The 23,767-nt window shown below is 41.5% G+C and overlaps 3 protein-coding genes across 3 annotated transcripts; all 3 read right to left on the minus strand.

The window, feature by feature from the left end:
- Positions 1-2,243: 2,243 nt before the first annotated feature.
- LOC130719168 (uncharacterized) lies at positions 2,244-3,770 on the minus strand. The gene is made up of 2 exons (XM_057569806.1): positions 3,641-3,770; positions 2,244-2,962 (listed from the first exon to the last, which is right to left on the minus strand). The coding sequence occupies exons 1-2, from the start codon at positions 3,768-3,770 to the stop codon at positions 2,244-2,246; spliced, it is 849 nt and encodes a 282-aa protein (XP_057425789.1).
- Positions 3,771-10,019: 6,249 nt separating this feature from the next.
- Positions 10,020-11,281, minus strand: LOC130719169 (uncharacterized). The gene is made up of 2 exons (XM_057569807.1): positions 10,093-11,281; positions 10,020-10,024 (listed from the first exon to the last, which is right to left on the minus strand). Exons 1-2 carry the CDS (start codon positions 11,279-11,281, stop codon positions 10,020-10,022), a joined length of 1,194 nt encoding a protein of 397 aa, XP_057425790.1.
- Positions 11,282-14,120: 2,839 nt separating this feature from the next.
- LOC130721437 (GDSL esterase/lipase At5g03610-like) lies at positions 14,121-23,418 on the minus strand. Its single transcript, XM_057572237.1, has 4 exons — positions 23,131-23,418; positions 22,843-23,040; positions 15,021-15,292; positions 14,121-14,765 (listed from the first exon to the last, which is right to left on the minus strand). Exons 1-4 carry the CDS (start codon positions 23,198-23,200, stop codon positions 14,250-14,252), a joined length of 1,056 nt encoding a protein of 351 aa, XP_057428220.1. The 5' UTR covers positions 23,201-23,418; the 3' UTR covers positions 14,121-14,249.
- Positions 23,419-23,767: the final 349 nt, after the last annotated feature.

Consider the following 23,767-nt stretch of genomic DNA (forward strand, 5'->3'; position numbering starts at 1 on the left):
AGCAAGATATATACAAAGCACTACATAGATCTGAAGAAAACAATTTTCTTATCCTTAAACAGCACGCATACACTGAAGAAAAGTTATAACTTGATTGTCATTTGTCAACCCTCCTAATTAAGCACGTTTAGACAATTAGTTAAGAAGGCTAAAACAATTGAACAAAGGCTTCGATTTCGCTGGGGCGAACGTGATGCGCACTTCCCAATCCATGGCATCTCATAGGTGAGGGGGCAAAATTACACAAGGAATCTCTAGTTAACTAATCTAAGAGAGATCTAATTAATGTAAATCTGGATCATATATATGTAGTACTGTCGTTTATGTTATCATTTATTTTTCCCTTAAATTTCGCTTTTGTTGTGCTACAATTTTTTTCAAGTGTCTCCTTTTTTCCAATTCTAAAACCACAGCTCCCACAAAATTTGTTTCCATTATCATGCGAAAGTTTTCCCTTCAACCTGCCCTTCTCTCAAAACACAAATATTTATTTGAGTGAATCCTAATGGTGTTGACTCCCTGTCATTGATTACTTTTTTTTTACATCGGAAAAATAAACGGCACCTGTCAGGAATCGATCCTTAGACCTCCCCTACCCAATCCATATGTCCCCCAGCTCCAACCACTTGAATTATCATACGGGACCCTATCGTTGATTACTGTTAAAAGGCTAGCTAGCTTGTCATTCTATTAATCTACATTAATATATATATATATATGTATCTTATGAGAAATATAATACGTTTTTTTATAAATAAAAATTAAGAAACATTACTTTAGTGGTAAAAGTATTTTAAAATTATATTGAAAAAACATTGATAACTTAATGTCTAAACTAAGTGAGTTGGTGTAGCACTTTATATCCCTTATATAAGCAAGTGATTAGACTTGAGAGGTTCGATTATCAACTCTTGTAAATGAAAAAAATAAAAAATAAACTCTTTAGTTAACCTCTTACTACTTAATGTGTTGATAATAGAGCAAGTGGTTAGTCTCACAGCTATCCATTCTGAAATACTTGAATTAATACCAAAAATATTTAACACTATTTTTTATATTTTAAATTTATGTAATGTATTGAAATTTTAGATACAGTGTTTTTTTTATATTTCATTTTATTTCGAATTGAATTTTATCTGTTATTATATGTATATTAAACGGGTACTTTTTGTGAAACATTATAAATTTAATTATTAAAATATTTAAGAAATTTAATTTAGTTAAAATTTGTTTCATATGGATCCCTAATGACAATGAGAGTCATTAGATAAGTGGCATGACGTCATGACGACATGAAAGTTGTCATTGTCCCGCCTACCATGTTGAAGCTGTCATTATATCCGGATCATTGAGAATTGCAATAGTAAGACATGTACACTAACTTGGAAGTCATTAACTAAGTGTATTGTGTATATGATGATGGTGTTTTATCATATCACATGTTATAATGTTTGTATCTTTTCTTTGTTCCATATATCCTATTATGAATTGGCCCTTGCACTTCTTTCTTATGGATGTACTTTGACATCTCCACCCGACGAACTTAGTCTTAATCATAACTACGTTTCTCTTTTACAAACAGTTTTTGTTACCAAGTTCCAATACCAATCATAATCATATTTGCAATTTACTTTTTTTTGATATTCACAATGTTAACTTCTTGTAAATTAATTCTACACACAATTATTGAAATTCGACAATCTTTTATATTACTTTAAACGATCCGTGCATTTACGAAACACCTATCAACCAACCCCCTTTTTTTTTGGATAAGCCATAATTGAATTAAAAGGCACAAGGGGTGCCACCCAAAGTACAAGTAATAAGTAACAAAAGAAAACAGAACCAATGGGGGAAACAGAATTAGTACAGCAGGGGGAAGGATAGCTTAAGATAGGTACAGGGGATTTTACAAAATTCAAAATCATCAGAATCAATCCTGCACACTGCACACGTCCTCATTCATCTTTCAAGAGATCAAATGTATTTCATGATAGCCCTTGAACCATATATATTCGCACCATATTAGTAGCCATATGCCCATATCAGTAGCCAAATTCAATCACCAAGGCCCATCAAATTTCTTGAAGACACAGCACAGGTTGGGAAATCCACTCATGCATGGAGCAATTGAAATTTCTCACCCTCCCGGATAGCCAATGCCACGCACGAAGCTGAGCTCTATCAAAAATCTCTGCCTCCTGCAGTGTTCCTCCATTGAATATTATCCAGTTCCTGTGCACTCAGAGCGACCAGGTCATTGCAAACCACACCATCCAGAAAGCTGCGTTCTGTTTGGAGGAGAGGCCAGGCCAAACATACTGCAATAGATGGTCTCTGCAGCAGCCCGGAGAAATTGAACAGCAGCCAAACCAGCGAGAGCACTTTGCCCATAGATTGACAGCAATCGGGCAACGGGTGAAAAGATGATATGCTGTTTCAGTATTCTGTAGACAGAGGACACAGTTTGCAGCACTTTCATCTGATATTACTCCTCTCCTCAGCAGGTTTGCTTTTGTTGCTAGGCGGTCCAACATCATCCTCCAAATAAATACACAGGTATTGGATGGTGCTCCAAGTCCCCAAAGCAAACTGAAGATCGGGTCATTATTCTCAATCATCGGAGCTTTTATCAATTTGTATGCGGATTGCACAGAATATCTTCCTTCAGTCTCTGGATACCAAGTCCAAGTGTCAAGAACCCCTGCCATCAGTTGAATATTTCCACCGATTCTGCGAAGCTCTTCCACCATCCCTCTTTCTCGATCACTCAGAGCTCGTCTCCACCTAAATTCCCAGTGCATCCTCCCATCCACCCATACAGTCATATCCCTCAGTGTACAATTCTTTTGAGTAGAGAGATGGAACAGTCTGCGGAAGCAAATTTTCAGTAATCCACTTTCACACCATTCGTTTTTCCAAAAGAGCACAGTGTTCCCACAACCAATTTCCCGTCTTAGACCTGTATCAAACCAACTTATATCCTCATTAGTTTGGAAGCACACTTTGAATAAATCTCGCTACCATGTCGAGTCCTTAGCCATGACACTTAAACCGCCATTCGCCTCCCTATTCCCATAGTAAGCCCAAAGAACTTTGCTGCAAAGATCATTTCCTTGCGTCATCAATTTCCAGCTCCATTTACCCAAGAGGGCGATGTTAAAGGAGTCCCAATCCTTCACCCCCAATCCCCCCTCTTCCTTTGGGCGACAAACCTTATCCCATTTAACCCAAGCAATCTTGGAATTTGATTCGGTTCCACCCCATAAGAACTTTCTCATAATTTTCTTTGCCTCCCCCACTACCCCCTTCGGTATTCGGAAGAACGATAGGAAGAATAGGGATAGTGCTGTTAGAACACTATTCAGTAGGCCAAGTCTCCCTCCGAAAGAAAGAGTCTTTTGTTTCCAAGTGGAAAGTTTCCTTCTCATTCAATTCAACATCGGTTGCCAAAGAATGGGTCGCCTAGGATTTCCCCCAATTGGGATACCAAGATAGGTAAAAGGTAGGCCTCCAAGTCTACAATTCAGAATAGTCGCAAACATGCGCAGGTCATTTTCATGTACACAAATTCCCACACAGCAGCTTTTTAGGAAGTTGACCTTTAGCCCCGAAGTCATCTCAAAGCATCGGAGGATACTTTTCATGGAAAGAACATTCTGCAAAGATGAACCCCCCATTAGTAAGGTATCGTCCGTAAACTGTAGTACTGCCACCTCTACCTCCTCAGAAGTGCCTATCTTCACCCCTTCAAGTTTTCCCAACTCCATTGCTCTCCTAACTAGGCTCGTCAAACCTTCTGACACAATGAGAAAGAGGAACGGTGCTAGCGGATCTCCTTGTCTTATCCCTCGATTCATAGTAAATTCCTCTCCAGGGCTCCCATTCACCAATACTGAGATTGAAATTGATTTCAAACAACCATCCACCCACTTAATCCAAGTCTCGCAAAAGTTCAACCTTCTCATCATATATCTCAAGAAACCCCAATCCACCGTGTCATATGCTTTCTCAAAGTCAACCTTGAACAGGCCCAATACTAAAAATGTCAATATTACTCTAAACAAATGCTATGTAATAACGTCTGCTAGGGTTTCCAACGTCTCTGGCGCCGCCGGCGGCCCATCACCGGAGGAGCGAGACCTCCATCGTCGGAACACGTACAAGGCCGCGGAAGATGATACAGGTGGGGTGCCGCTGAGAAAGCCCATCTCCTATAAGGATATCTGCTCGGGCATTAATGGTAAGACCTCGCTTCAGGAAGAGGAGGAGCCTCTTGATTATGTTGGTTCTGGGGGGTCTGATATGGAGGACGAGGACGAGGGCGAGGAAGACGAGGTGGACATGGAACCGCGGGAAATTGATCCTTTGTGCCCTGTGATCAAGATCACAAAGCAGGAATTGCGTGAGGCCCGAAGTCCATGGAAGAAAGCTGTCATCGTCCAACTCTTGGGGAAGAAGATGGGGTTAGGCTTCATGCGTACGCGTCTGCAGAACCTTTGGCAACCGTTGGGCAGTATGGAGATCATTGACCTAGCACATGGCTATTTTGTTGTGAGGTTCAATAATTTAGAGGACTATCAGCACGTGTTTGATGGTGGCCCCTGGGTCATTTTGGGGCATTGCTTGGTGGTTCAACAATGGAAGCCAGAATTCATTCCGGCGACAGCAGAGCCTGGGAAAGTGGCTGTTTGGATTCGTATCCCTGACTTTCCAGTGGAGTACTATGGGAAACATTTTCTTTGGAGAATTGGTGAGTCCATTGGAAGAATGATCAAAATTGATGCCCACTCCATACGACGAGAACATGAAGATGGTACGGTGGTTGGGGGTAGTGGAAGAGGGAGTTTTGTTCGCCTTTGTGTGGAAGTTGACTTGAGGAAAACCCTGATTGCTAAATTTGAATTCCATGACTTGTTCTATAAGGTAGAGTATGAGGGGTTGAATCAAATCTGCTTCCATTGTGGTAGATTTGGCCATCGGCTAGACAATTGTTCCCTTCTGGCAGCGGTGCCAGGTACTGCAGGAATGGAAGAGAAGGAAGGGCCTCGTGTGAGGCCGGAGGCGGAGGAGAGCCAACCGTTTGGGGAGTGGATGATTGTCAAGCGTCCCCAGAGAAAGGCGCCAATTCCGGCGCACAAGAAAGGAAACCAGGCGTGGAATTCTGGGCAGAGTAGCAAAAATTCTGGCTCCAGATTTTCTGCCCTGGCCAATGGAAGTAATGATATGGTGGGCCCAAGTCATAGTCGAAGTGATACCCAGAAAGGAAATTCCGAGGTTATTGCTATTAATGATGACGTTGAGACAGTTACGGATCCAAATAAGTCAGGTAATGTTAACAAGGAAGATATGGGGAAGGTAACTACCAATCAGGAGCAACCTACTAATTCTGTAGAGGATACTACCATGCAACACGTGGGGCCTACAAAACCGTTACAAATATTTGCTGCACCTAATATTGAGACTGATATTTTGGGATCACGTGTGGTACAACAGAATGAAGAGAAACAATTGAGAGCCGTTGATAACCCTGTGGGGTCGGAGCCACGTCATCAGTCCAGAGTTAACTTCTCTGTAGAGAGAGAAAAAACTGAATCTGGAGGGGGAGTGCATGGCAAGAAAATACATGTTGGAGGAACAAGCCCTAAAAGTAATTGTACTGGGGTGGCTACGACCAGGAGGGACAGCAAGGGGTTACCTAAGATGACCAAGTATAAGGAAACCCATGGTAGTGCCCATGACTCTGTTCGACCGCCAGAGGGTGGATGTATGCAAAAAGAAGATGCCACAAGCAAGGATGGGAGTACGAATTCAGATGGCAAGATGCGACGGGAACGAGAGAGGAGTTTATCTCCTGGGGCCTCTAAGAGGTCTAGTTAAGAGACCTACCAGCCTCTCCAAGTTTTTAATGTTAGGGTTCGAAGATTTTTCTCTCTTTGTGTGGAATGTTAGAGGAGCGCTAAGCTCTAATGCTAAGCTTGCTCTCAAAGAGTATATTAGAGTGAATAGACCAGACATTGTAGTCTTGGTTGAGACCCACTGTCAGTTCCATAGGGCCCAACGGTTCTGGAGGGCACAGGGTTTCTTGCCTAGTTGCATTGTTGAAGCTACTGGGCACAGTGGAGGAATCTGGGTATTGTGCCACCAAGGCTCAAATGCCCGTATTTCTTTGGTGGATTCTATGGCTCAGATTGTAACCTTTGATATTGAGATAGGTGCTTTCTCTTGGACTTGTTCTGCAGTTTATGCAAGCCCTATACCAGTCAATCGTGAAGCGTTATGGGGATACATGGCTCAACTTCGAGATAGGGTAACAAAACCTTGGATGGCAGTAGGAGACTTTAATGAGGTTCTCTATCCCTCTGAGGTCCGAGGAGGAGCTTTTACCCAAGGCAGGGCGTTGCTCTTTGCTGAGGCTCTTGAGAATTGTGACATGCTTGACCTTGAGGCTAAGGGCGGTTTGTTTACTTGGCACAGGAAGGAGAGAGGCATACTGAGCATTTCCAAGCGTCTTGATAGAGCTATTGCTGATTGTTCTTGGCGTTTGACTTTCCCAGAAGCATATGTGGAAGTCTTGACTCGAGTTTATTCGGATCACAATCCTCTCTTGGTCCGTTGCCATGCTCCTTCTCCTAGCCCCATGGAACGTCCTTTCCGTTTTCTGGCTGCCTGGGTGGACCACGAGGAGTACCGAGGAGTCGTGGCTAATGCTTGGAGAAGCTTGGGAGGTGATGTCCAAGGTAAGCTCTCTCGGGTCCAAACAGATTCACTATGGTTTAATAAGCATACCTTTGGAAATATTTTCCAAAGGAAACGACATGTAGAGGGCAGACTTAAAGGCATTCAAAGAGATCTTGATATGGAAGTTCGCCCTAGCATGGTTCGTTTAGAGGCCCAGTTACAAGGAGAGTATCGGGAGATTCTTCGTCAAGAGGAACTCCTTTGGTACCAGAAGTCCCGTGAGCAATGGGTGCGCTTTGGGGATAGGAACACTAATTTCTTTCACGCTCAAACGGTAATTCGGCGTAAGAGGAATAAGATCCACAGGCTGCTCCTTAGAAATAACACGTGGAGTACAGATGAGGCAACACTAAGGACGGAGGCCCAGGGTTTTTTCCAGGAGCTTTTTGGTGCTGCTAGGGATGGCATTCATCATGAGTACGAGGTGAGCAACATGCCTCATATCCCGAATGTGTGTGCTGCAGCTTTGCTTGAACCTGTGTCTCTTGAAGAGGTTCGGCGAGCTCTTTGGTCTATGAAGTCTTTCAAGGCCCCTGGGCCGGATGGTTTCCAACCAGTGTTTTTCAAGAAGTATTGGGACATTGTGGGTCAGGATATTTGGAGGTTGGTGAGCTCTGCATTTTCTTCAGGTTCTATTGAACCTTCTCTTGCAGAAACCCTGGTGGTGCTTATTCCAAAGGTAGATGTACCTACTAATATCAAGGAATTCCGTCCGATAAGTTTATGTAATGTGACCTATAAGATCATTACGAAGGTCATGGTTGCTCGTATCAGGCCCTTCTTGGATCAGTTTATTGGGCCTCTCCAGTCCAATTTTGTTCCTGGGAGAGGAACAACCGATAATGCAATTCTTGCTCATGAGGTGATCCATCACCTAAATAATTCCCATGCAAAAAAGGGGTCCATGGCGCTAAAGATTGATCTAGAAAAAGCATATGACAAGCTTTCTTGGAGTTTTTTGGAAGGTACCCTTAGGGACTTACACTTCCCGGATAGCATTGTGAGATTGATCATGAGTTGTGTGACTTCGTCTCGTTTGGCTCTTTTGTGGAATGGCTCTAAATTGCCTTGGTTCTCTCCAGGGAGGGGATTGCGTCAGGGTGATCCCATGTCCCCGTATCTTTTTGTCATGTGCATGGAAAAATTATCTGTTCGTATTCAGAATGCGGTTCATGACCAGATTTGGCACCCGATTAGTGTTTCAAGAGGAGGCCCATCTCTTTCCCACTTGTTCTTCGCGGATGATGTTCTATTATTTTGTAAAGCTGAGCATAATCAAGTTGAGCCTGTGGCTAGGATGCTTGGGGAGTTTGGTGAAGCGTCTGGTTTGTATGTTAATGTTGCAAAGTCTAAGGCTCTTTGTTCTCGTGGGGTTCCCGCAACTCTTAGGAGAAATTTAATGGATTCTTGCCCTATCCCTTTTACTCGTGACCTTGGTAAGTACCTAGGATTTCCCTTGGCAAGCGGCCGTGCTTCTCATGACAAGTTTAAGTTCTTAATTGATCAAGTGTCTCGACGGTTGGCTTCCTGGAAGAGTCGTCTGTTGAATACTGCTGGTCGCATTTGCCTAGCTAAATCCGTTCTTGCAGCCATTCCCACATATACCATGCAGGTTGTGTGGCTTCCCAGGAGAACTACGACGTGCCTTAATAGAATCACTCGAAGTTTTATCTGGTCTAGAAATTCTGGGGGGAAGGGTTGGCATTTGTTAAATTGGGAGACTTTGGTCTTACCCAAGCATGCTGGGGGTGTTGGTATGAGGGATGCTGCTCATGCTAATACCTCTCTAATGGGGAAGCTTGTTTGGTCTCTCCTTCAGAATTCTGAGAAACTTTGGGTCCGGGTGTTGGCTCATAAGTATCTTGGTAATGGGTCGGTGCTAGAGGCAACAACGAGCCCGAGCTCTTCTTCTCTCTGGAAAGGAGTATTAAAGGCTAGGGATGTTTTGAAAACGGGGTTTGAATTCAAGTTGGGTAATGGAAGGACCTCGTTTTGGTTTGAAGATTGGTCCGGCCATGGAGCTTTGGGGCGGTGCATCCCTTTCATTCATATCTCTGATTCTGCTTTGACGCTGGCGGATGTGTTAGTGAATGGTTCCTGGAATATATCGCAGCTAGTTACCATTGTTCCGGAATATGTCCAGCAACGTCTTGTGGAAATCCAACCTCAGACAAGGGCTAATATTGATGACCATTGGGTTTGGAAGCATAGCTCGAAAGGAGTGTATACAGCGTCAGATGCTTATGCCTGGATGTGCCATTCTGGACCCCAGCTCCCTTCAGCAGATTCTTGGTCGTGGCTTTGGAAGACACGAGCTCCTGAGAAGGTTCGTGTGTTTCTGCTCCTGCTTTTGCATGGTGTGATCCAGGTTAATAGCCATAGATTCCGTTGCCATCTCGCAAATTCTCCTGCTTGCCCCCGATGTTCACACCATCTTGAGGATGGGCTTCACTGTCTTCGTGACTGTCCCTATTCACGGGAAGTCTGGTCTAGGTTGAACGCGCTCAACTGGTCGAGGTTTGCAGCTGATAATGTGAAGGACTGGGTTCGTTACCAGGTACAGGGGCCTCATGCGACGTTATTTGTCGCGGCCATATGGGGTCTTTGGCGTTGGAGAAATATCTCAGTGCTAGGAGATAATGATTGGACTGTTGATGTAGTGGTTCGTTGGATTCTCCAAGAGCGTAAGGAGTATGAGATGTGGCTTGGGAACGGGACAGGTCTCGAGGCAGGTACGGAAGTTGTTCGATGGAAGCTCCCCCCATCTGGTTATTGTAAGCTCAATACTGATGGGGCCTATAGTCATAGCCAGCAGCGTATGGGGTGTGGAGGGCTTGTTAGAGACACTGGCGGAGCTTGGGTTAAAGGCTTTATGGCTGGTAGTGGTGGAGGGGATCCTCTTATGGCAGAGATCCTAGCTTTGAAGATGGGCTTTACCCTCTTGTGTGATAATGGCATTAGATCTGCATTGTGTGAAGTGGACTGCAAGGAGATTGTTGACACGCTACATGGTGATCATTACCACTTTCATCAGCTAGCTACTGAGTTTGGGGAGATTAAGACGTTGATGAATCAAGAATGGACCATCCAGATTACTCATATTCCTCGTAGTGCGAATGATGCAGCTGACTGTCTAGCAGAGCTGGGAGCTGTCCGCCAGTGTAACATTCTTTGGTTGGAGGATCCTCCTCCTGAGCTTAATCCCATCTTGGCTAGGGATCTGTTAGCCTTGTAGCTTTTCTTGTCCTTTTTTATTTTCCGATGTACCAAAAAAAAAGTCAACCTTGAACAAAATAGATGGTTTCTTTCCTTTTTTCGCCGCATGTACAATCTCATTCACCACTACCACACCATCCAACATGTTGCACCCTCCTAGGAAAGCAGATTGCTTCTCGTCAATGACTTTTGGAAGCACTCCTTTCAAGCGTGTAGCAAGAATCTTAGCCACCACTTTAAACAAGCAACCAATAAGCAAAATAGGCCGAAACTCATGAAGGCCCTGAGTTGAATCAACCTTCGGGATTAGTACTATAAAAGAAGCATTGCTTCCTCTAGGCCAAGATCTATTTGTCCAAAAGTCCTCCACCGCTCCTTTCAGGTCCTCCTTTAGAATCTCCCAAAACTCTTTAATGAACTTGAAATTGTACCCGTCCGGACCCAGACTTTTATTGCCATCACAATCCCACACCGCTTCTCTAATCTCCTCCAAAGTGATACAGGCACATAGGCGGCGATTGTCCTCATCATAAATCTGGTTGAAGAGCACACCATCAAGCCTTGGCCTTCGGGTAAAAGGTTGATTCTGGAATTTCTCCTCAAAGAACTCTTTAACCCTCTCCTTGACCCTGGTCACATCCTCAACCCAACTACCATCCATCACCAAGCCCACTATAGAATCTGTTTTTCTCTTCCAGTTAACAATAGAATGAAAGTATTTAGTATTCATGTCACCTTCTTTGATCCACCGTAGCCTAGACTTCTGAAAAAGCAGGGATTCATTCAGTTTTGCAATCCTCCAAAACTCAGCTTGCACTTGTTGTCTCTCTTTTGTCTCCTCAATGCTTAAACCCACATTCTCTGCTACGACATCCAGATCCTGTAATCTCTTCACAATGTTTCTCCTTGTAGCCAACACATTGCCAAAGACCTCAACATTCCACTTTTTCAGTTCAGCTTTTAATAATTTCAGTTTCTCCTTAATGACAAAGATGCCTCTCCCTTGTACCTGAAAAGAAGACCAAGAGTCCAAAACAAACTTCTTAAACGAAGGGTGTTGAAACCAACAATTTAGAACCCGAAAAGGTTTTGGTCCCCAATTTTGCACCACAGATCTAAGAAGAAGGGGACAATGATCTGAAATGTCCCTAACCAATACAGATTGGAAGCAATGAGGCCAATGGTTGGTCCACCCGTCAGAAACCAGAAATCTGTCCAAGCGACTCATGGATTGTCCATTTGGTCCAAACCAAGTGAACTTCCTCCCATGTAGTGGCACATCCATAACCTCCAAGTCATCAATGAAGCGGTTAAATTCAGTCATCTCTGTAGCGTTCTGAATGTGAGCCTCTATCACCCCCCTCCTCTCCTTAACTATTCTGACCGCGTTAAAGTCTCCAGCTACACACCACACCGCTATCGTCGATCTTCTTTTCCACTCTACTAACTCAAGCCACAACCTGCGTTTCTCTTCCATCAAGCATGAAGAATAGACATTCACCACAACACAAGCGACATCAAGCTCACCCTAAAAATCGGATAACCCAATAAAGCCACTACCAATCAGACATTCATACAATTTGAAGACTCCTCTACGCCAAATACAGAGCAATCTCCCAGCCCTATTGACGGCCGACGTTGCTTTCCACTCAAAGCCTCCATCATCCCAAAGAGCACCACACAACCTTGAATTCACCTCCTGTAATTTAGTTTCTTGCAGTAATAACATCTCTACCTGTTCTTGTACCACAATCTCCTGAATACATCTCCATTTGACCCTATTGGCCACCCCTCTTTCATTAAGGCTTAGGATCTTCATGGAATACCTTCAACATCCCCTGCATCAGAGTTCTTGGCCATCTTTATCAACTCTTCCCACCCCTTTTGGTCTCTTTTTTCCATTTCAATCAACATTTCTACTACCTCCTCTTCACTGCCAGCAAAGGTCATTCCTAGCTCTTTCCCCAACCCACAGAGTTTCTTAGCCTCATCATGCAGATTTTGAAGCCAAAAACGTCTGTTGCAATTTGCAACAGCACCATCAGAAAGAGAGTCACTCATGGATAACAATAACTGGCGTTTTCCCCTTCTTTTATCAGTTGCTACTGCTAAAGCTGAGGGGTGTGATGATCTTGTCGCTCTCTTTGAGTTGTCATCCACAGAGTTGACAACAAGAGACATACCACGTCTATCTTGCAAAGGTTGCGAGCACAACTCTGTCCCAACACCTTCTAGCAGATTTGTATCACTTTCTTTCTGTTGCTCTTTTTCGAGCCTCGCCGTTTCCAATCTTTTTGCAAAAGAATCTGAGTCAATCCTATTGGAAGAGATAAGGGTGCACTTTTCCAATCTGGTAGGGATCACTTCGTTATAAGATTGAAGAGGTCCACCTTCTTCATGATCAAGTAATTCAGGCCCACTAGCCGACCCAATAATTTGTAAAGGCCCAACTCCAGGTGAGTCCAAACCATCAAGGGCCTGCTCATTCATATCACGTGCCATATTGCAGCTATTTTCTTCCAAAGTCAACGTTGGATTCAAGTGAGCGTTGTTGACGTCTGGCTCTGTCTCTGACATCCCAACAAACTCCTGAACCAATTCACTGTCTCCCACAGTGCCAGCATGGACGGTTTGAACTTCTGGAATAGGGTTTTGGGGCGGAGAACCTATGTTGTATGCGCCGCCGCCACCCACCAAGGCCAAAACGCCGTCGTCCACTTCCTGCTCAAACTCGCCACCGTCTCCTAGACTAGAGTTACCATCAGCGTCATCAGTGTTACCTTCTTCCCCTTCCGCTGATTCAGAAACGTCTTCGCAAAACCTTGCGGAGTGGCACCAACACCGTGCTTGCTCCGTATTCCAGATTTCCTCAACAAAGCGTAATCCCACGTTTTCTCCGTTGATCTTAACAATCTTCGTTTGAGGTATTGAGCCAAGGATTGGTATGTTGATTTTCAAACGCGCGAATTCCAGTCTTGTACGATTCAAGGTATCATCATCTATGGAGATAATAGTTCCCTCAGGTCTGAAAACAAAATCGAAACATTCCTTCTGCCACAGGTTTATTGGTAAGCCATAACAGCGCACCCAGCAAATTATGTTCATAGGGATAGAGGACCTTGCATTGCAAGGTTCAAAGGAACTAAAAATGTCTTGTAGCCAAGTTCTTGCCCCCTGTAATATAACATCCAGATTTTCTCCTTCAGGTCCCCAGATTAGCATAAGATCTCCTTCTAGATGCCTCACATTCAATGATACCAATCCTTCTACCAGAAAAGCATCCCTGAGGCTGTGAACCTGGTTAATGTCCTTTAGTTTTCCCACCTTACACCGTAGCAGCCAGTCGTTTGTTGAGCCTTCCACATGCAGGTTCAGTTCTGGTATCTTCAGCTGAGGGATTGATTGCACAGGTTCTCCTTTTTTCTGATTCTTGAGAATTGTCGGTTGCCAGACCGGGCGGTTTGAGCTGTCCTTCGTAACCGCTGTCGCATAGGAGAAGTCTTTTCTCCTCATGCCACCTTGTTGTCCAGGTTCCACCCGATGTTCTCTCCTTTGTAGTTCAGTTTCTACCTGCCTAGGGTGCTTTGAGACCTTGGCAAAACGAGGCCTGTTCACAAACAACTTCAGGTCTCCAAATAAGAGCTGGTCCAGTTGCCGCTCTAGCCGCTCAATATCCACCACATCCAAGAAACGTACAAAACCAAAACGCCGACCAGCACGATCCCTCTTCCTTGGGATTAATACTTCCCACACTCTTCCCCAATGCTGGAATTCGTACCATAGGTCCCTCTCTCCGATGGAATCTGGAAAATGAGTGAAGAAGAAGGAAGTTAAGTTCTTCCGTTCACCATACGGTTTTCCAATCCTCACCTCCCTCCCTCTCTCACTCCCTCTCTCTCTTACTTTCTCTCTCATTGCGTGAGTATCCCTCCCTCTCTCACTCCCTCTCTCATTGTATAAATTTACTCCTAAGCTGATCTTGAGTTATTTTTCTTTAGTTCAACACCCCTAAATTGCTCTTATCCACCTTGTTTATCTTATTCTTTTTATTATATCCCACCACCAAACAAGTCGTGCATAATAATAATTTTCAAAATAGATTAAGCAACACACTGATGATTTCCTGCTAAAATTAACAATCAATTTTGAACACAGCGCATAAATGAAACGAAAGCAACCGGAAAAAAGAACGTAATATTTAAGGATAAATAACTCAATTAAAGAGTGCTTTATTAAACAAGAAACAAAAGGCTGTACTAGTTGCAAGCATATTGAAGAATGCACAAAAATCTCTAGTATTTAAGTTGATGAAGATCATTCCTTTGTAACTTGTTAAACACAGCACCCCAACCTGCTTGTGTTGGGTGCAACTGATCCCAAAAGAAAGCTGATTTAGGATCTTCACAAACCACATATTTCTTCACATTGTTCTCATCCACACTCCCGCAGAAATATTCACTGCTAACCCCAACACAACATGGCTTTAACTGATCTGTAGTGTTAGCCTCTGATGTGTTGTTAAGCACTGATAAGAAACTGTCATAAAGGTTGAGAATCACAAATTTGGAGTGGTGTTTGGTTTCTTGGTTCAACTTGGTTACAGATTGGTTCAACAAGGTGTTGTGGAGAAGGACAAGGTCGTTAACGGTGCTAATGCAGCGCTCGAATGAGATTACGGCTGTGATTCCAGGAAGGCAACCAACAGGCTGCAGACCATTGACAACGATTTTCTTCACTCCTAACTTTTGGATGCGAATCAAATTGGTGATGGTTTGATTTACCACTGAGGCTATGAAAGATGGGAGAGCCTGCGTACACTCAAATGAAAGTGCAAGTATTTAGTGGAAAATATATAAAGGATACTATGATACAAACATTGAAAGAAATTTTTGTGAGGAAAATTTACACAAACATCGATCATAATTAGAGTAAAATAAAAAAGATAACATGGAAAATTTTGATTTAAAATCTGCATAATTTTTTTTAAGTGCATAATAATAATATAAATCACTTATGAAATTTATGAGAAATATTTGAAAGCGTGCTGGTTATAATTAATTTACCTCAGTAGAGCCATTTGTAGCTAAGTAAAAATTGTAGTCATTTCCTGCGACAGAGACTAGAGCCACAGATTTGCGGAGTTGTGAGTGAGAATACACTTTTTCTTCAATGAGCTTCTTGAAGAAATTGATCTGAAGAGTCATATTTGGGTTTGAAGAGGATGTATCAAATACTCCTGTGCCACCATAGGCAAAGTTCAATCCATGCTTCAAATAGTGTGGCACCACCTTCCTGAACTTGTAGGGGAGTGGCGATCTTAGTCCCAAATACTTTGCTGCACCAAAATAATTTAATTAATTGTACATACTAGCTACTTGGAAGATGTTTAAACGAACCAATGAAGAGAAGCAAATAGTCACATATAATAAGTTAGGAGAAAGAGCTCTGTTTTGGAAAATTTAAAAATTATAAAATCATAGAAATCACTATTCTTGTGTTTCGTTTTATAACACACGCATTAGTTTTTCAGGAGACAAAATGGGTTTCACTTGTCGGGTCAATCCGCTAACTCACCTAAACAGGGCGAGGCGAGATGTAATGTACATGACTACGGGTTGAAAGTTCAATAGGTGGGTTGGCCCATCTGGTCAAAAAATGTTGTTTTTTCAATATCAATATTAATGTGCTCTGCATCAACTCTACCCGTGTCAAAAAAGAATATTAAGCGCAAAATTTTTTGTCCTCCAATATTACCCGCTCTTAGGCTTTATTTCTGCTTGCTTGTGTTCCAGTGTTTCATTCACTTTTTTTTTTTTATGGGGATCGGTAACTTACATGGTTGAGCTAAGAGCATCTTCAATTGTGAGATCTTATTTTGAGACTTAACTCACTTTTTGTGGGCCCAGACTGCCACATAGGATTTAAGACACTCATAAGACCATCATTATCCAAGAAACTCATTAGAGTTTCTAATTTAAATTTTGGTAATGCCACGTCATTTAAACAACTTTAATCAATTATACTAACTTTTTACTCCAACCCAGAAACTCTAAAAAGTTTCTTAAATGAACCTCACAATATACCCTCACTACTATCTTGTAAGTCCAGTTACCTATTTATTTATTTATTTATTTTATTTGTTTTTTATTTATTTTTAATCATTAAATTTGGAAGAGAAACTTTGCGCATAAAGAAACTTTGGAGCAAAGTTGCTTGTCACGTGGAGAAACTTCATTTTCTGCAACAGTTAAGAAACTTTCTTTCAGATGACATGTCACAAAGTTTCTTTGTTGCAGATGCTCTAAGGTCCTCATGGTTCATGCACATTTCACTCTAGTGGTTGAGATCTTATTTTAGTTTTGAATGGACTTACGATACCCAATATATTTATATTATTTATTTCTCTTCTTATTTTTCACTTTGGTTTTGGTATTGAAGGAGAGAGAAATATATTATTTTATTTAAGATCCCAGATTTGAGAGTACTTGAACTAAGGCACGGATCTTAGCACAAGCTAAGATCTCATACCATGTAGAATAGCTTCAATGGTGGGATCTAATAAGATCTGAATCTTATTTTAAAGTCCCAAAATAAGGACTTCATTGGAGATGCTCTAAGGGTAATTGTATAAGAGAGGCTAGGATTCAAACCCTTAAAAATGATCATTTATAATAATTTACTAACAACTAACATTTACCTATAAAAATGCTCATTTTTTATGGTAATTGTTAAAGTCACCCCCGCCTCTCATCTAATTTCACCCCATTTTTTTCACTCACTTATAAGTGCATGAACTACGCACTTAATAAAGGGGAGGTTGAATTAGATGAGAGCGGATAGCTTTAACAACTACTTTTTTTTAATAATTGTGAAATGTAAATGGTGATCTAAAATAAGAATTGCATACAACATCATCAAGATTCAATAGAAACCCACTTTCCAAATATTTTTTTTTGGTTTTCCTATTTGGCAGGTCAATTCATTCTAATTTGGGGTAGGGTTGTCGGTCTCCAACCCATATTTAAAAGACTGAGTCAACCCACCGTCCGCCTCCTTGTTTGCATCCTGAAGACAAGGTGGCTGGGTGGATTTACCTACATTGTCAGCTCTATGGGAAATGATAAATATTAGGCTTAATTGCAGTTTTGCTCCCTTATAAAAGCACCTATGTGTGATTTTGCTCCCTCATGTTTAAAATGAGCAATTTTGGTCCCTAAAATTCTAATTTGTGAAAGTTGGCTCCCTTTGTCAATTTGCCATCTAATTTCAGGCGGAATTTGCTTGTTCCACGACCAAGGATGACGTAACTTACCTCCCATAATGACACATAAGTAGATAAACAAAATAAAAATGACACAAATAAATTAAAAAAACTAAATTAACTCATATTTAATTAGGGATTAATATTTCAGTTTTATTTAATTATTATTTTTACTTATTTAATTATTTATTTTATTTATTTAGTGAAATGACATCCAAGTGCTCAATTTTGATAGAATCATGTCCTTTAATGAACATCACGTAAGCCAATTCCGTCAATTTTTAAAAAAACTCACTAATGGAAGGAGTTAATTTTCATAAATTGAAAGACGAGGGAGTAAATGTGCTCATTTTAAACATGAAGGAGTCAAATCACACATAGGTGAAAGATAAAGGAGTAAAACTGCAACTAAGCTTAAATATTACTAACATCTTTGTACATCAAGAATGGAGACATGGATTAAATTATAGTCATAAACCTTGGAACGGATCGAAACAAAAAATATTAGTAAAAAGCAGGATTACAAATAAAAATATATTTAATTTTATATATGGGTTCATTTAGTGTACACAAGTTTTTTCTTGTGTAAGGTTGCACAAACCTAGCTTTACCTGTTATTTCAGGTTATTTTCCCTGTTAATTACTTTTTTATTCTCCTCCCACAACCACCCATCAGAACCACAGCTTCCACCACTCTCCCTCCCCTAACCCTTACTCTGTCGACAGAAACCACTGCACCACCGTCGTTGTTCCAGCGAGCTTCCACCGGAGGCGATGATGTCGTCGGAACAAAAGGGAAAGGAGGCGACCCCGTAGCCAGGGCCTTGTCTTCCTCTTCCCCTTCATCATTCTCCTCCTTCCTCTTCATCACTTTCTTCCTCTGGTTCCCCTTTACCAACGTCGTCGTCATCCCAGAATACTGTTGTCGCCGTCGCCGATCCCGCCCACATGCAAGACGCTGGACACAGTGAGGTGCAATAGATTTGGGTGATGGTGCTATAGATCTGAGCTAAAACAGAGGAGAAGGAAGAGGTGGAGGATGGGCGGTGGTGGTGGTGGTGGTGCATCATATCTGCGGAGGTCTGAGACAACCCTCTGTTGTTTCCACATCCAAAATCAGAATGGGTGTTTGTCAGGTTTAATCTCAATCCAATCTTGATCCTCTTCCTTCTTTGATTCCAACAACACCGTGAAAATGCAATTACCCAAGATGGTTTTGCAGTGGGTATTTCAAAGGTTTAAATTTGGGGATGAAGTAGACAGAGATGAGTTTGTTTCAAGATTGGGTTCCTTTCAATTGTGGTGATGCTATGGTGGTGGTGGTGGTGGTAGCTAGGTGTGGTTCTGGGTGCGAAATTGGAGGAAAGAAAGGGGCAGAAGTGGATGGGTTTATGGGTGGTGGTGGTTCTGTTGAATGTGGGTTTTCAGTGGTGGTGTTGTTGGGTTATAGGGGAAGGATGAAGGAGGGGAAGAGAAGGGGGGGAATCGGTGGTGGAGAAAGAAATGGGTGGTGAGTGGTGGGGGAAGGTGGAGAAGATTTGGTGGTGCCGGCGGCAGTGCTAGTGGTGGAGGGAATGGAGGTTGAGGGGAGGAAGGTGGCAAAGAGGAGGAGGAAATAAATATATAAATTTTTAAATAAAAATACAGATGACCTGATAACCTACAAGGGCAGGTAAAAGCTAGGTTTGTGCAACCTTACACAAGGAAAAACTTGTGTACACTATATATATATATATATATATATATATATATATATATATATATATATATATATATATATATATATATATATCAGTTATAGAAAGATTAAATCACTTATGAAAATACATTACTAATTATCAATTATCAATAGTCCCCTAGGATAACTGTGGTAGGAGTTGGGGTATATGGGTTGGGTATGGGGAGGTTCAGGGATCGATTCCTGACAGGTGTAATTTATCTTTCTGATGTACCTAAAAAAATATGTTATCAATAGTTAAATATTAGTTTTGTTACTAGTAACCAAACAATTAAATAATAAGAAAATTTGATTGCAGTTTTTTAAAAATGTATTTAATATTTTTTGAGAAACTGTTTTTATAAATTGCTATTAAAAAAACTGTTTGAAGACATTTTATTTGTTTGTGCTGCAACCTGATCAGTACTGTATTGGAGCTGGTTTACAAAACAATGTTTGAAGACCGTCAATGGGTGATTGCATCAAACTAAACACCGATGGGAGTTACCGGGTGGCTGAGAACTGTCGAGCGGTGGAGGATTATTGCGTGACAAAGTTGGTGGCTGGCTATCTGGTTTCTCTTCCCTCACGATTGGCGACGGTCCGTTTGCTGCAGAAGCTGAGGCACTTCTTGACGGTCTTCTAATGGCTTGGTCACAAGGTTTCAGGCAGATTTCTTGTGATGTGGACTGTGAGGATTTAGTTAACATTCTGGATAGCTCTCATCAAGATAGAGCGGAGATTTAGGTTCGGTTTCGTCCAATTCCTTTCTCGATCTCATGCTGAAACTGCGATTGCTCAACTTAATGGGACCAAGGTTGGTGGTGTTCATTTATCGGTGACGGTGGCAAGGTTTCCCCTGAGGCGTGGGTTGGTTTTGCAGAGCCAAGGTTTGGCTAGCTCGGATACAAATCAGAGGGAGGCTTTCTCTGTTTCGCAGAACAGAGTTGTCAAGGGAGATGGGGTGAGGCTTGTGTCTTGCTCGTGGCGTGATGTGGTTTTGGGAAAGCCTAGACTGCGTCGTGAGCGGATTCATTTTACAGATGAAGATTGCTTGCTTTCTGCTTCTAGGATTTTCTACGAGAGGTCTGAAAGGCATCCAGAGGCTGTTATGTTCCCGGGGATTCTTTGTGTTGGGAGGTGTGTGGAGGCAGGGTAAGTGACAGCTTAGAGATATTGAGGTCGTCGGATGAGGTTTTGTTCCCGGAAATGTGGCTTGGCGAGTGCGGTCTGGCGGGTGGCGCAACCCAAATCGATTCATCTTTGCTGGAAGGAGAAGCAGAGCCTCGCTGCCAGGTTCTAGTTCGTGGTGGCCCTTCTCTTCATAAGGAGTTATGAGTTATTACTAAGGTTGCAGGCTCAACGGTAGAAGACTTGCCTTCCTTCAATTGGTGGCTGGACCCTTTTTGCTATGCTTGTCCGTGCCAATCTTCGGCGACAAGTTTGGATCAACCTTCGATCTCTCTGCCTTGATCTCTCTTCGAAGTTGGAAGTATCTTGCTTGTGGGATTTATTTCAGGAGAGTGTTAGGCACTTGATGGGTAGGTCTCTCCCCTGCCCTTCTTCCTTGGATGGCCTAATTTTCTCTTCTATTGTTGCTGCTGGAAGGTGTGCTGATCCTTTGCATTGTGAGATGGAAGACCAGGATCCTCTGGTCAATGTTGAAGAGGCCAACATGCCTCAAAGACGTAGACGGCGACCAAAAAAGGTCTTGGAGGGAATACCGTCAGTGGTGGTGATATGGCTATAGGGGAAAGGGTTGTTAGAGGTCGTAGTCCCAATGTGAAGGTTTCTCGGCCCCTTGGGCGACCTAGGAAAGGGAAGAGCTCGACGAGTGTGGAGTCTGAGTTTTCCTCCTCTTCAAGTCCTGGGAAGGATGTCTTGGGTGCCTTGGGTAATCAATTGGTGGCCTTTGATCCTCCTTCACCAAAGGCTCCTCCGGGTGTTATGACGCGGGCACGAGCAGCACTGGCCATGGGGATTCAGCTTGGTTTGACTTACGATTGTTCTGACGAAGAAGCTCTTCAAAGCATAACAACTAATATTAGATCTCGTAGGATGGGCTAGTGATGATCGGGTGGTTTGTATAGACTTGTCTTGGGTTTTTAGCTTTGTTTGGTTTCTCTTGGTTCTTATGGTGCCCTTCTTTTTGGACTTGTCTAGCTTTTGATCTTTGGGGGTTGATCTAGTTAAGTGATGGTTAGCTTTTTTTTGCTCTAATCATCATTTCCCCTTGTATTTTTTGAGACTTGTTCTCTTTTAAATCATATATTATGCCTTTTGCTTTAAAAAAAACTAAATAGCTAGGGAAATTGAAATTATATTACTGATAAGGACAAATCTACTAAGTAACAATAGCTCTTTTAATAAATGTAGCATAATTCACTTCACTTTTAGGGATAGCAATGAGTAGGATCCGGGTAGGTACAATAGTACTCATTTTCGTACCCGCGTTTTCAAAAGATACATGTACCAGTCTTCATACTCGCATGGCCAGCAATTTAAATGCTCGTCACCGTACCTTATGGGTACCTATATGCCCGTACCCGTGCCCATTACCCACAATTTAGTTAACGAAAATGCAATTTTCATTCTCCAACAGAATATAATATAACTACTATTATAAAATAAAGAACATTAATTAAGTAAAATCATTCATTTTTACAAGAGTAAGTTAGAAACTTTAACTAAGTTTGTTGATATATATATACTTCCTAGTGTGTATATATAATAAAAATAATTAATCAAGTGTGTGTGGGTATGAGCCAATTTTGTGTACTATAGTACCCATACCCGTACCCACTAATATTTGCAGGTAATTACCCATACTCAACCTCATACTCATCTAGCGGGTTTTACCCTACCCATTGTGGGTAATTTTAAGGGTTGCCCAGACTCATTGACAGTGGCGGATCCAGAACCCGAGGTCAGGGGGTTCAAATTTTTCAAATGAACACATCGATAAAAATATAATTAAAAATAACTTTAATCTGTTTATACATCAGAAATTATACAAGTCATAGTTGTGCAAATAGGTGGATCTTTAATGCAAATAGGTACAAAATTTTGTCTACTAGTATAATTTAAAATTTTCAGGAGTTCAAAAAATAAATTATATAAGAAGTTAAGAGCAATTTTTTTTCAGGGGTTCACTAACACCTTGGTCCGCCCCGGCCCATTGCATGCCTATTCACTTTGGATTAACTGTCGTCCTCGAAGGTTAGCTCAAGTGGTAAAAGTTATGAAACATATATAATGGTTGGGTGGGATGTAAGGTGAAAGGTTGAGGGTTCAAACCATGAGAATAGACTAATTTACCAAACACTTGCGTATAAAAAAACTTTAAATTAACTGTTATTATAATTAATTATCAAAATCAGTGGTGACAAACTGATCTAGGCACATAAACTGATCAAAGTGATGAGCAAGAACCGCACTTGCAGGAAGAAACGGACCTATTCTAATGACAAAGACAAAAGTGCCAGGATCCGAAGTTGGACGTTACACACGAAATCGAGACAGTAGAAAACTAACTACCCTCTTCAAAATTATGATAAAGTAATCTTACTTGAAACATGATAATATTAATAGAATTTGCGTGACAAAAACAAGATAACAAAAACAGATTAATGTAGCTAATTTTTAATGGCAATCATGATGCAGCATCTCACTGGGGAAAGGGAGAATCGAACAACAAGAAAGGTAAAGTGGCAAGCCAGCAAAGAAATATAATCAACCCCACCATCCTCTTCAAAACTATAATATAATAGCATATATATCATACAAAGGAATTGAGCAAAACCATAAAAGAACATGAAACGCATGCATCACTTTTCTTGTGCAAAAAAGCAGAATTAAAATAAACTTCGCAGTATTAATTCCAGTTGACAACATCAAAGCAACTTACCGATATAGTCTGTTAGAACTCTACCGTCGGAGAATCTTCCGGCAGGTTTTCCGGGGAAAGTGATGCCGTAAGGGTCTTTCCATGAACCAGTTCCGCCTTTTCTCGTGTTGCCGGTGTCAACATAGGAGTCCCCGAAAACGAACAATTTTTGTGTGTGATCACGGTGGAGGTGAGCCTCAGCCTGCAGCCCCAATTGTCCTGTAACAATCAATGGAGAATTAATTAGACGTATATGTTTTTTCTACAAAACCAGTGAAAGAAAATCAACAAGTTACAAATAATATATACCTGAGAGAAGTGCAAATAATGATAGGGAAAGACAAACGAGAGAGAACATTTGATTGTATGTGGCCATCATAATAGATGAATAGAACTGATGGAGTGAATGTTTATAGAGGGATTAGAAGGAATGAGCAACGATGAGGGTGAAAGAGGTATGAATGAATGAGTGGGTTTTATTGAGAAGGAAACCAACACTTGGGAATTTGGGGATTTTGACACCAAGGTGTTTTTGTGGGTCAACACAACAAGGTTCAAACTTCAAAATGATTATATAGGGCTTTGTGGTGAAAACACGGATCGATCCGAGATTCGGAGGGTGAAGACTCAAATGAAAAGTTGGCCCATATCTTTATTTGTTAGTAAAAAAGTAAATATATCCTTCGTGCTAGTTAATTAATCTAAGCATTTCGTGATGTAATGCGCGGAATCTATCGCATCAATAATCCTTGTATGTGCACATAATACTCTGCGAGGTATTTAAAAAAAAAATACTCCGGGGAAGGATAATAGCTTTAAGCATGATTAAATCTCGAATCTGACGGTATCTGAGAGTGATTGATACCGGATATTTATACAAAAAAATAATTTTTCAATGTTTTTTTTTGGGTAAAATTGGTTATAAGATAAGTATATGATAAATTAT

The sequence above is a fragment of the Lotus japonicus genome, chromosome 5 (genome assembly GCF_012489685.1).
Source record: "Lotus japonicus ecotype B-129 chromosome 5, LjGifu_v1.2".
Classification (NCBI taxonomy): Eukaryota; Viridiplantae; Streptophyta; class Magnoliopsida; order Fabales; family Fabaceae; genus Lotus; species Lotus japonicus.